This window comes from Abrus precatorius, unplaced genomic scaffold (genome assembly GCF_003935025.1).
Source record: "Abrus precatorius isolate BTA unplaced genomic scaffold, Abrus_2018 Scaffold5, whole genome shotgun sequence".
NCBI lineage: Eukaryota > Viridiplantae > Streptophyta > Magnoliopsida > Fabales > Fabaceae > Abrus > Abrus precatorius.
Genome location: NW_020874395.1, coordinates 21,094,880 through 21,107,394, shown reverse-complemented (window position 1 = coordinate 21,107,394; position 12,515 = coordinate 21,094,880). Strand labels below are relative to the sequence as shown.

At 31.8% G+C, this 12,515-nt stretch overlaps 1 protein-coding gene across 4 annotated transcripts; it reads right to left on the bottom strand.

Moving 5' to 3' along the window:
• Positions 1-2,349: 2,349 nt before the first annotated feature.
• On the bottom strand, positions 2,350-11,482 carry LOC113868150. Of its 4 annotated transcripts, none has more exons than XM_027503723.1 (11): positions 11,038-11,308; positions 8,816-9,229; positions 8,569-8,705; positions 7,587-7,700; positions 7,426-7,509; positions 6,406-6,579; positions 5,551-5,707; positions 4,984-5,144; positions 4,743-4,869; positions 3,302-4,577; positions 2,351-3,229 (listed from the first exon to the last, which is right to left on the bottom strand). In XM_027503723.1, exons 2-11 carry the CDS (start codon positions 9,131-9,133, stop codon positions 3,051-3,053), a joined length of 2,727 nt encoding a protein of 908 aa, XP_027359524.1. In that variant the 5' UTR covers positions 9,134-9,229; positions 11,038-11,308; the 3' UTR covers positions 2,351-3,050. The 4 variants fall into 4 exon arrangements, with proteins under 4 accessions (XP_027359521.1, XP_027359524.1, XP_027359522.1 ...); XM_027503721.1 differs by having other exon boundaries at positions 2,352-4,577; positions 11,038-11,085; positions 11,286-11,482; XM_027503722.1 differs by adding an exon at positions 6,223-6,293 and having other exon boundaries at positions 2,352-4,577; positions 5,551-5,630.
• Positions 11,483-12,515: the final 1,033 nt, after the last annotated feature.

Genomic DNA, 12,515 nt, shown 5'->3' with positions numbered 1-12,515 from the left:
AAAAACCTTGACAAAAAATTAGGTTACCCTATTTATCCCCTACTTTGTTTTTCATAATATAAACTATTTTAAAATCCTAAATTTTACGAGGTGCTTACCACAATATTCTTAAACTTGAGAAGTGAATATTTTCTCTAAATTATATTAAAATATTAAAAAATAAAAAATATTTAGGTCATGTGTCCTTTCTTTCATTCAAATTACTCTATTTATTCACTATTTTGTTTCTCATAATTCTCACACACCAACATATATTATTTACACATTTCAAAATCATTTTAAAATTCTAAATTTTACAAATTCTCTCAAACGACTACTTAGGACATGTGCCCTTTCTTCTTCTTCTTCTTCTTTTTAATGATATTTTACACAAAAAAGCCAACACAAATGACATTCAGGATTAGAATTCATTATTAACCTTTAGATAAGTTTAATACAAACTATACTCAAACACAATTTTATTATGATTGTCAATTTATTTTAATTTATAGTTTGAATTTATGGTTAACAATGACTAATTTACTAATAAAATTAATCTGACAATTACATGTACAGTGAACATTTCCTTTAGTTGCCTAAAGTCTCAAATATGGAGACTAAAAACTACTAAGTACTAATTTATCAGCAATGTTAAAATTCTAAGCATGGTTTTTAATCATCTATATAATCTTTTACTTAACAAAGATAAAATTTACTTCAATAATTTCTACTCTGAAAAGGTTAATCATTAGGTGTTGGCTATAAAACAACTCTAGTGCACACCAATAACAGAAAAGACTACTAATTTATTAAATTTTTATTAGTTTTATTTTTTAAAAATGTTAAGAGCTAAATATAAGCAATTAATAACAATAAATTTTTATTAAAAAAATTGTTTATTATACTTTTATGATTTTAATGTAAAAAATATATTTTTTCTATTAAAGATTATATTTATGGATGCATAAACTAAGTTATAACAGTTGAGATTATCAAAACCCTTTAAGTAATTTTGCAATCAATCGTCTAAATTTATAGAACGTCTGCATTTATCACCAAGAACTACCGCAGGTCATTTTGGTGTCTTTTTTTCTTCATCATTTAATTAAAATAAAGCATTAAAAATAAAATTAATAAAAAGTAGAAAATGACGTCTACACAACTAATATAACTATACGACAACCAAAACTAAAAAAATAAAATAATAACACAATAAATCAAATGATACAACAAAAGATAAATTTTTACTCCAAAAACAATTAAAGATCTATTTATCTTAAGTTTGAGTAAATTGAGCTTTGATAAAATCAATTTTTAACCGAAGAAACAAAACTGAGATGTGTCAAATTTAATCTTAACTATAATTATTTTAGTGAAATGCTTATTTTCTTAATTAAAAAAATAAAAAATATTTTTTCAACCAACCATTAAATCAGTGTTACAACTCTTCCTAACGAGTAGCACTGAGCTCCACTTCTCCGAAGATTCATTGACTACTCAATAACATAAGAAAAAAATGTTTGGTGTATGAAATTTTCCACCTTTAAAATGTTATACAATATTTCAATATCTTTTATTTAAATATTATTTTTCAAGGATATTCATTCTTCTTAAAAAATATCTCTTTATTTTCTATAATAATTAATAAATTTTATTTACATTATTAACTAAATTTATGCTTATTTAAAAAATTAAATTAATGTTTAAATTAAAAATAATAATAATATAAGAAATTAGTAATATGATAAATGTGTGTGTAAAAAGATAAATTTATATATTTAAAAAACTTTAATACTTATATCTCTTAAAATGTGGTTAAAACGTATGATAAAAAATAAATACTAATTTTTATTAAAATTATAACATTTAATATTATAATATATAAAAATTTATGATATTAAATAATTTCTTATAAAAAATAATATGCGTTTTCAAATATATATTAACAATTATAAAAGAAATTTATTATTTTTTAGTTGGCCCAGTTTCATATGCCTTTTTCCCCACACCCCACGTCGTCGATGTTGTCACTTTCGTCTTTTGTTGCCTAGTTTCTTCAACCTGCTTAACTTATACAGCAATTTTACTTCCTTGGATAAAATTTGGCAGTATTATCAGGGTTAGGGCCAATCATGGGTATTCCTACTTTAAATAACTTAAGGCTAAATTAATTTTTTTTTAATTAGTATTAGAACAGGGCTTAATAAATTATTTCAGGGCTGGTTAAGACTGACCCCAAGGCTTTGATCCTTTTTGACAGTTCTAGTTCCTCTCACGATAGCTTTTTCTTAAAAAAAAATGATTTAAAATACTTTTTTTGAAAATATTAGAATTTTGAGTATTTTTTTTTAAATATCCATACAAAATATAAAAATTTAACATTATATATTTAAGATCTTTAGGAAACATAAGAAAATTCTGTTGCCAAAAGCCTAAAGGCAACGTTGCCTCAATTTTGGCAAACCAAATAGTCACATTCATTCTGATCGGGCTTTGGTGTCCTATAGACTCGAGCAAGCCTAATATGCTCATCTCCAGATGATGTTAACAGTACAAGACTATGGCCCACGTGCGAGAATTTCCCTTGGTTGCTGTTTTCACAGTGATTCTGATTATTCCCACTGAAGTCCATATGATTTTTAGCATTATAAACATACGTCGAAGTTATGAAAAACGAACCCAAAATAAAGATAACTCAAAAAGAGGCACCAGCCTCCAGCATTTCTTACCTTCCAAAATTATTTAAAGAATGTCTCTCTAGAAGAAGCAAAGGAAAAGAAATAAAAAATAAGAATAAAATATGTAACTTGCCTAATAACCTTAAATTCTTGAAGCTTATCTTAACTCCTTGGTTTCTTTCCTGCGCCTCTAAATATCTAGATATGTACATGGTGTTGAGTTGGCCTCGGTATAGGTATGTACAGAAACCTATCTCATCTCAGGGGATACATACCCCAGCTTCTGTGATTGCTCTAGTCACAAAATACTATCACATGGACAAATATGCATTTCTTCTCACTGTCTTGCAGTCGAGCTCTGAACTATATCTCGCTAACTGAGTAAAATATTCATTAACGGTTCCATGACCTTAAGTATGGCTTTCCCAATTGATCATGTAATGCAGAATTCTGATGCGGCATGCTCATCCATGTCATATCATCAGGTACCAGACCACTAGGTGCTTCACGTCCGGTGAAGTAATCTAATGGATGAGAAGACTGCGGTACAACGGCGTTCACCCTTGGTGTACCTGCATCTACTACTCCATAAGTTCTGGGTGCAAGAAATTGGTCAGTATTTCTAACTGAATCATAGGTACTACCTGAACGTAATTGGCTACACTCTGACAGAATACTAAATAAACTCTGATCAGAGTTTGCTCCAGTGCCAAGACTTTGAGTTGAAAGACTACCGCCATCAGATCCATTCCAGCCACCACGAACTTGATGGTCAGGAGGGAACCAATGATGACCAATAAAATTTCCAGTATTTAAGTTTGGTTGGGAAGGTGCTGCAAGCCGAGCAGTATTAGCAACCCAATCAGTCATGTTTACTGCAGCAATTGGATCTTGCCTGGGGATTAATGGATCTTGCCTGGGGATTAAGTACCTTCCTCCATCAGAATAAATATTCTCTGACATGTTTTCTGGCAGGTATACTTCATTAGCTCTCCTTCGCCCCTGGTCCAACGTCAGAGATGTCTGCAAGGGCTCCTTAAAATGACTGGAAAATTGGCTATTTCCAATCATAACGTTGTTTGAAGTCTGGAAATCTAACTGGGCTCCTTTCTGTTCATGATGATAAGGTAGCAGCTCTTCTCCCTTGAAGATAGATGGAAGTAAAACACTTCGATCCTGACTTTGGTAAGAACTGAAGGTCCCATCATCTAACTGCCTCCGTAACAACTCTTTACCTGTTTCTTCTCGACGCAAATTAGATTCAAGATCAATCATATGGGTTGGCTGCTCTTCACTGACTTGAGGATTAGCCAGTGATAGCCCACTGGCTGTGAACTCATTGGTCACAGCAGCATCATAGTATGAATGTGGCATTTCAACTGCTTGCCAGACATCACCACCAGAAGTGAAAGGCGCTCCTTCATCAATAGAAATATCCTGAGTGTTAATATTCCTTGTATACTCATCATTTTTATTTGGGGAAGCATTATTTGATTTTGATAAAACAAGATTCTTTTCTGAATCCACACTGATTTGGTTGAACTCATCATCACCAGATTCACCACTAACATAAGAATTGTGCAGGGACTGGTTCTCTGGGGACCTAGAAATAGAATCCTTATCATCTTTCAAGTTAGACTGATCATTCAGACCTCCATCTTCCACCTGATCCTGAAGCTCGTCACCTGAGCTCACATTATCGCCATCCCGATCCTGAAGTTCACTTCCTGAGCTCACATTATCCTCATTCTGCTCCTTAAGCTCACCTCCTGAGCTTATGTTATCCTCTTCATCCTGATCCTGAAGCTCGCCCCCTGAGCTTATGTTATCCTCATCCTGATCCTGAAGCTCACCCCCTGAGCTTATGTTATCCTCATCCTGATCCTGAAGCTCACTTCCTGAGTTCACATTATCCTCTTCCTGAAGGAAAAATTATAATTGGACATATTTAACAGAGGCATTACGAAAAAAATTCTCATGATAATGGGCCCGAGGATCTTCTAGGATTCAATAAACTGATACAAGATATGCAACTCAATTCTAGGAAGTCATAAAAGACCATAATAAGGAAGCACAACTACAAACCTCAATGAATGGATTTAATTTATCCTTCATCTCTGCCAGCAAAGAATTTCTCACACCATCTCTCTGTATCTGTCTCTCTGTCCAATTTGCATATGCCACAGGGAGGTCTTTGTTCACCAATTGTAACCTATGCAAATAAAATATATTCTAGTGAGAAATAATGATGAAAATTTTAAAAATTTAATGTGTTCAATGATGTCATATTGACATAAATAGATAGCACTGCAAACATCTCACTAACCAATGCTCTTGCAACTTCTTCTGTTCTTCTTTGACAAATATTTCATATGGTTGCACATGAATTTTATCAAGATTACCCAAAACACGGTTAAGAGATCTAGATTGGATGCTTTTACCGGACTGCTTCATATTCTTAACAAGTTCATGCTGCTGCCTACTAATCTGAAATGCATGAAGGGAACAATCAGCAAATACTCTACAAAATATTAACGTATTCATAATGAAGATGAAATTTTTTTATTGGTTTCCTCACCTTGAAGGAAAAATCATCTTAAAATATATTACTATTACGTGTTTATTGTTAAATCCAAATAACTATATTAAATAGAATTAGTGAAATCACACTAAAAGCTCTAACCACAACAAAAATGAAAGTCAGAACATAACAGTAGTATGTCAGTTGAAGTCTAAATATTTACAAGTTTCAATAACAGTAATTAATTCCGCTAAATAGAGTAACTACTTTTGTCCCTCTAATTATTGACACTAAAGAGATAACTAACCCAGATACCATGTTTCTCTTATCAGTTTAGTATCGGTCAGTAATTAGAAAGGTGGAGAGCCTAACCTTGATACATGACATGTATTTGTCACCATCAGTAGAATGAATGTTACGCTTGGGTAGTTTGTCCCCTATCTTGGGCTTTTCTGCCACATTAAGCATATCGTTTGAAGAAACCATCAAATGTCTGGATTTACCTTTAACAATGTCTTTTTCAAGAACCCTGCCAAAAATTGTTTCATAAACAGTTGTATTAAGCATTAAGCAGGTAAAGGTAGATTAAACATGACAGTTACACATCCAGAAGAGGATAGAAACCAAAATACAACAACAACCCAGCTTTATCCCACCAAGTGAGATCGGCTACTAGATACAAACCAAAATATTGCCAAATAAAACATACAAAACCAGAGAAAGAAATTTGCCCCCAAATGACCCGGTTCCATATTGCAGCATGCCTGTTATGCACACACAGTTATGTGATAACCACAAAATAAGTGGAGGAATCAAAAGTAGCTCTCAAAAAAGAAAATATGACAATGACAAAACAATAGTAACAACAATTGTGAGCAATAACTGGTTATCGGTGATGATAGTTAACTCTAAAATGTTAGTTTTCTTGTGATCAGTGTGGATGGCACTAGTAATCAATTTTAAAATGTAAAAATTTATGCCTTGGAAAATTCACTTATTCAAGCAAAAATTCAGATATCTTAAATTTCTACATCACAGCTTTACCGGAATGATCTTTTACTCTGCTTAAGAGATGGCAAAAGCCAAAAGGAATCATTGTTGATGAACCAAAATCACTAGTCATAAAGCATTTAAATTCACCAAATTAGTAGTTCAATTTCAAACATATTACTGAGTAAGAGACCCTGTATGTACCAAAACATTAGTGATTAGAAAGTCATTAGTTACCTTCTTTGAAGTTTATCATCTTTTCTCAGTGAGGAAATTTGGTTGTCACTACTACATGCCTTCTCCTCTGCATCCCAAGAGCATGACTCAGATGACCCTGTAACATTCCCATCAGGATCATAAACTCTAGGTTCAATCACTTTTGAGGGCATTCTTTTCTCTACATTCTTTGATCTGCGAAATCCAACAACTTTATGACATTAACAATTACCACTAGAAATTCCAAAACAGGAGAAAAACCTCAAAATCCAAGTTTAATAATCAACTTGAAGTCCCCAAACAAAAGTTCATGCATAGCTTGTATTACTATAACAGAAATACTTTACATCAACAGAAACTACAACTATTTAGTAACAGTAACACCCATCGCAACCATAAACTACACCTTGGCAATTAAAATATCTAAAAAGGATACATCAAGAAGAGAGAAGTCAAGCAATTATGTTGCAAGATAGTATTTTAATTAACCAACTATCGTCCATTTGGTATCCAAAAATAAAATCCATCCAATTAGTTTCACCCAACAGTTATCAAAGAATTTCATTTGGTACCGTACCAATTAACAGTTTACCATCAAAATTGAAACAAAATAAAATAGTAATGCTTAAATAACTCGAACACTTTTTAACAAGGGACAAATTAAGCAGATAAATGCACATTATCAGACTCATCATTGACTGATGAAGACAGTAGTCGAGCAGAACATAAAGTGGAAGTTCCATTTGATCAGATACCTCAAAGAAAGATCTCCAGAATTCTACCATCTCAGATTTGAAACAACATGACATCTCAAACTACTCTCAAAATTAATCATATGAAGGATCATATACATTCTATATGCATTCGCCTAGCGTGTGCAACGGTGAGCTGTCTTACTATATCAGATAACTACCAATACAGGTGTTGAAACTTGAAAGCACAAAGCAATAATAAAAGGAACTAAGGAATATGTCCTGCCCTAATTTTGTAAGTGGTCAGGTGTGTAGCGTAGATCCCAATACACAGAAAGTAAGTGACAACCTCCATATCTTCTGCACTATCTCCTTTTCTGGATCTTTGCAACTTTGCCACCTTTCCTTCAACTTAGATAGAAATCCTATCATACTGAAAAATGGAAGAATTACAATACAGCATTAAATACCATGCCAAAAAGATACATATTGAGAATGTACGATGCTTACTCATTGTGATAATTATGTAACTGTGAGTAGTATGCTCTCTTCTCAGACTTAAGATGCTGTTCTCGGTCAACAATCACATCTGGATGAAGATCACCTAAACAAAGTGAAGCACCCCTGCAAAAGTATATATTTTAAGACATTTCTGATTCTGAAAAGGAGAAGATTTTCATCAATGATCAGCAAAGTAGACAAATACCATTCCATTTTTAAATGATATTTTGCTCACAAAACAGGATAAACAAAAGGATCTTGCTGAGATAGCAATATGATCTGACCATAACAAACAGTATTGATGAATGATGACAATCCAGATGAGCAATTGAGCATTAAATGGTAGTCAAATAAACATAAATAAAAAACTGTAAGCATGGAAACTACGAAGAATAAAACAGAAATTCAACCAATCAAAATCCCTTCAAGTTACAAACATGAGAAAAAAAAATTTATGCAGTAAAAGGAAGATGCTAAAAAATTGGTCAATATGCTTGTAAGATATGATAAAACCGAGATTGAATTTCCAAATATGCACCAAACAGAATTTATACCCAAGATATGCAATTGGTAGTAAAGCTGGGAAACTCAACCTGAAGGCTATATATAAAACTCATTATCACAACGTTACATCAATAACTAATCCATTAATTCATTGAAATTAAGAAAGCAAAATGCAAGTAACACACTCTTTTTAACACACTCCTAACTATATTGGTTAAAATTTATTAAAAACTGTAGTATGAGAGACAAATATTAAATTAGGAGTAAGAAGAGTGGAACCCACATGATTTTTGAAGTTTTCAATAAATTTTAACTAATAGTTAGGAATATGTTAAAAAGAGTGTGTTAGAGAGTGTGGTGATAACATTCCTCAATTAGAAATTGTCACATGCAGCATGTACTTGTGAACATGAACAGTAAACTGCTAAATACAACAGTGTGAGCAGACAAAGATCCAGAGAGAAAAATACAAAGAAAGTGATCTTGCCATTTCAAAAAGGGATTTCCAAAATGATAGTTAGCCCCATCAAGTAATTCTTCCACAACTTGATGTGGCTCAAAGCCACTAGGGAGAAAATCCATGAGAATGTTTCTCTCATTTTCTGAAAGATGGGTCTTCCAAACCTGCCAATTGCCAAAAGTTTTATAGAAGATGATTTAGACATAATTCAGAAACAAAGTAAAAGCTATTTTCAGCTGCAAACAATAGAAACACAGAAAAACATGATATTTACCTCATACGAAAGCACTTCACTTAAATTATCCAAGTCAAAGATTTCTTGAGGCACTGTAAACACATCTGCCAAGACCTTGTGATCATTAGAAACAAAATTAACAAATGGTTTCATTTGTCTCCAACCGATGCCAATCTGCTCCTGCTTAGCAACAACCCTTTTCTGATTACCATCCCACTCAACAGAGATGTGAGGTCTCATGTTTAAATCATTTTGAACTAATCCCAAATTCTTTCTTTTGGTCCTGTGTTGCTCTCTAGAACCATAACCAACAATGTTTGCACCATTTACCCGTTTTCTCTTCTGATCAGCAGCCATGGGAATGAGAATAATTCTTCAAAAAAACACTATACAAATATATATCAAAACACTGCCTCGTTCACTTTTAAAGAACATCTTTCATCCATAAGTAACCTGCCAAGCATCATCATAAACAATCAATTACATCATAGCTTTCCATGGACAAGTTTAATATCTAGATAGGTTAAACATACTTTTCTCTGTAAATAGTGCAACTTTAACTAATAAAGCTGCTTCAATTAAGGGTTCAGTTCAATCAAGTCAATCACTGCCCTTCACATAAAAAATTTAACCATTTTGTGTGTAACATCCTCATTAGTCATTCAGTTCTTACCACTATTCCATAAGAACAAGTAATGCCAAGTTCAGCAGGAAAGAAATATTTGATTCCATGCCTCAATTTTATAGAGGCAGAAATTTCCATTCCTTTCAAGTGAGGCAAATGACAATTTTGTTGGCTAGAACAAATTAATGTTTGTTTAATTTCCTCATTAATGATCATTTTTGGCTGGCTAGAATAATTTAGTGTTTGTTTTATTTCATAATCCCATGTTTATCTTCATATAGTCATAATTATGATTAAATTTTATATTTTCTGTACCAAACATAAAAGCAGGATGAAATGGAATAAAAATATCATTCCATTACTGAGCAAAACTAGAATAAAACAGGAATGGTCATTCCAGTCCCATTCTAATTATGCAAAAATAAATTCCATGCATTAAGCATGACCTTAGCAGTATCACATCAACAAAACACCCAAGCTACTTAAAAATTAAGATAACATACAGAAGGAGAAGAGGTTATTCTCTTAATTATGTTCCAGAGAAGAATACCAATCAAATCAACTGCATTACAACTTCATACACTTATTCATAGTTGTACAGAGGCTACATATCATAATTTGTGTATGTTTAGATAGGCTAAAGTTTGGACAAATAATCTCTTTTTGTTTTTGCAGCTTCTTTAAAGAGAAAAGTGCTTTCAAGCGCCTACTTTGACTGCTCACCACGATGAACTTCCCATGAACAAATATTTACTAGGACTTTTCATAGGATTTCTATTCCTCACAAAAGTAATGAATGAACACTGCCAATCAGGATCTGGAATATCTATAACACCAGTATCACCACAAGTATCATAACAATTCCAGTATATAAAGTAAAATCCTCCCCAAATCAAGAGAGCAAAGATGATATCTGACAATGGCAAACAACAACAAATTTGATGAAAACCTGCAACAAATCTTTCACTAGTTCAATCAAAGTGTCGACAAAAACAAGCTCTTTTTGGGTAAACCAAACATAAAGTACAAGTATTCCAACAGAAACAATAACTACAATAACGTTTTCAGTTACTTTCAACACCCCACAGGTCTAAACAACATAAACCCAAATTCTCAACAGGAAAAAAAAAAGATATTCATGCATAATCATGAAAAATATATAAATAAATAAATAGATTCCATATGTATTCAATGAAAAATAAAGCAAATAAATAAATAAACATTCCTTTTACAAAAGATTTGAATTTTCACCGGTTTCCACAAGACACACACTTAATAAGTAGAGAGCATAAGCACTATACACAAAATTAACCAAGTAACCTCAAGAAAATGAAACTCAAAATTCACGACAGCCCTCTACAAAATTTAAATCACCAATTAGAAGTAAACCCCATTGCTCATGCTCACAACATAAAAAAAATAAACAAATAAAACCGCGACAATTCACACAAAAAAAAATATACAGCAAAAATAACAAAAAGCAAAACAACGAATTTCATATCGAATTTCAAAATTCACGAATTACATATCGAATTTCAAAAGTCACGACTAAATCGCATTCAAGATACCTCCTTTCCAATTCGGAGCAGCGAAACCCTAAAAATCGAAAAAATAAAAAATCAGTAAAAAAATTTACCAGTAAATTTCTCCACGCCTGTCCCACAGAAAGAAGAAGAACTTGAAGCTGGGCCGATAATCGAAGTTAATTAAAATAAAAATTATAATAAGGATTGAGAGAGGAATAGGAATTTGGGATAACCTAAGGGCAAGGGCAAAGAGAGAAAGAGAGAGAAAGAGGAGGATAGAGAGAGAAAGAGAGTGAGTGAGAGAGTCATAGAAGGTTTCTTATTATTAAGAGAGCATCGAGAGAAAAGAGACACACACCACAATTGGCAGAGAGAGAAAGAGGATCAGACGACTGTGGTTTCCTCTCGAAACCGTTATTTTCCGCATCGAATCCTTAGACAGCTTCGCGCCCGCTTCGGCTCGGCTCCGCTCGGCTTAGCGACTCCAGCTCCGACACATTTTCGAGCGTGCCGCGCATGTGGTAAGGTAAGCGTTGGATGGAGATGCGGTTTTGTGTTTAGGATATGTCAACGACAGAATATAAAGAGTGAGGGCGTGTGTTTTTATTGCCCTTTTTATTTATTTATTTGTGTGAATTTAATACGGCAATTCTATTGGGTGTTGGCAACAATCATTGAAATTAAATAATTATTTTTATGTGACGTTGACTTTGTGGTCAATGGAACAGAATCTAGGATGGTTGGTGTAGATATTGAACTAATTTTCTAAGCTGACAAATCAATTTTATTTTGGGTTTCTGTGTTGTGCCACGGATTATAGTTTTCCTTATGTTTTAATTTGAATGTTAATATTCAGTTATTACGTATTGATACGTTGTTAACTAAAATTAGTTTATTAAAATCCTGAAATATCTTTAATGGTCTGTAGATTTAATCGTTGAAATTTAAATATCTCATTAATTAATAAAAGAGCTTGTTCAAATAAAATATTTTGTAATTTACATACTAGTAGTAAGCAAGGATATTTTCTTTTCTTTTCTTCTTTTAATTTAACAAATAACAATGAAAACAATACTGCATTATTAAATATAATCAATTTAAGATATGTATAATTTGATTAACGAATATCAATCGTTAAAAATATTGAAAATAAAATTATTATTTTGATTACTATTTTTTTAATAAACATAATTATTAGTTAACATTTAAATTTATTTGTTTCTTCATGCACTGCAACAAGGGATGTGAATCTAGTATGCAAATTTTTTAATAAAAATGTGTAATATAGTTAAATGAATATTAATTTTTTAAATATTTAAAAAAATATTATTTCATTACCAATTTTCTAATAAAAATAAATATTTAACTTTTAATTTTATTTTATAATTTTTTCATGTCATACATGTATGGGATCATGATTTAGTTTATTAATAAATAATAATAAAAATATGTTAAAAACAGTCACAATAAAAAAAGAGTTAAATTATATATTTTATGAAAATTAATTATTAGTATGCTCGTACGTTGTATATATTTGTTTTATTCTTTTATTAAATTAATTTTATAATATTAAATAATAATTTTGTAA

Coding starts and splice junctions, on each gene's coding strand:
- LOC113868150 (XM_027503721.1), bottom strand. CDS start 9,133: ATGGCTGCTGATCAGAAGAGAAAACGGGTAAATGGTGCAAACATTGTT. Junction 8,706..8,815: donor GTGAAGTGCTTTCGTATGAG/GTAAATATCATG, acceptor GGCAATTGGCAG/GTTTGGAAGACCCATCTTTC. Junction 7,510..7,586: donor TTACATAATTATCACAATGA/GTAAGCATCGTA, acceptor TCCATTTTTCAG/TATGATAGGATTTCTATCTA.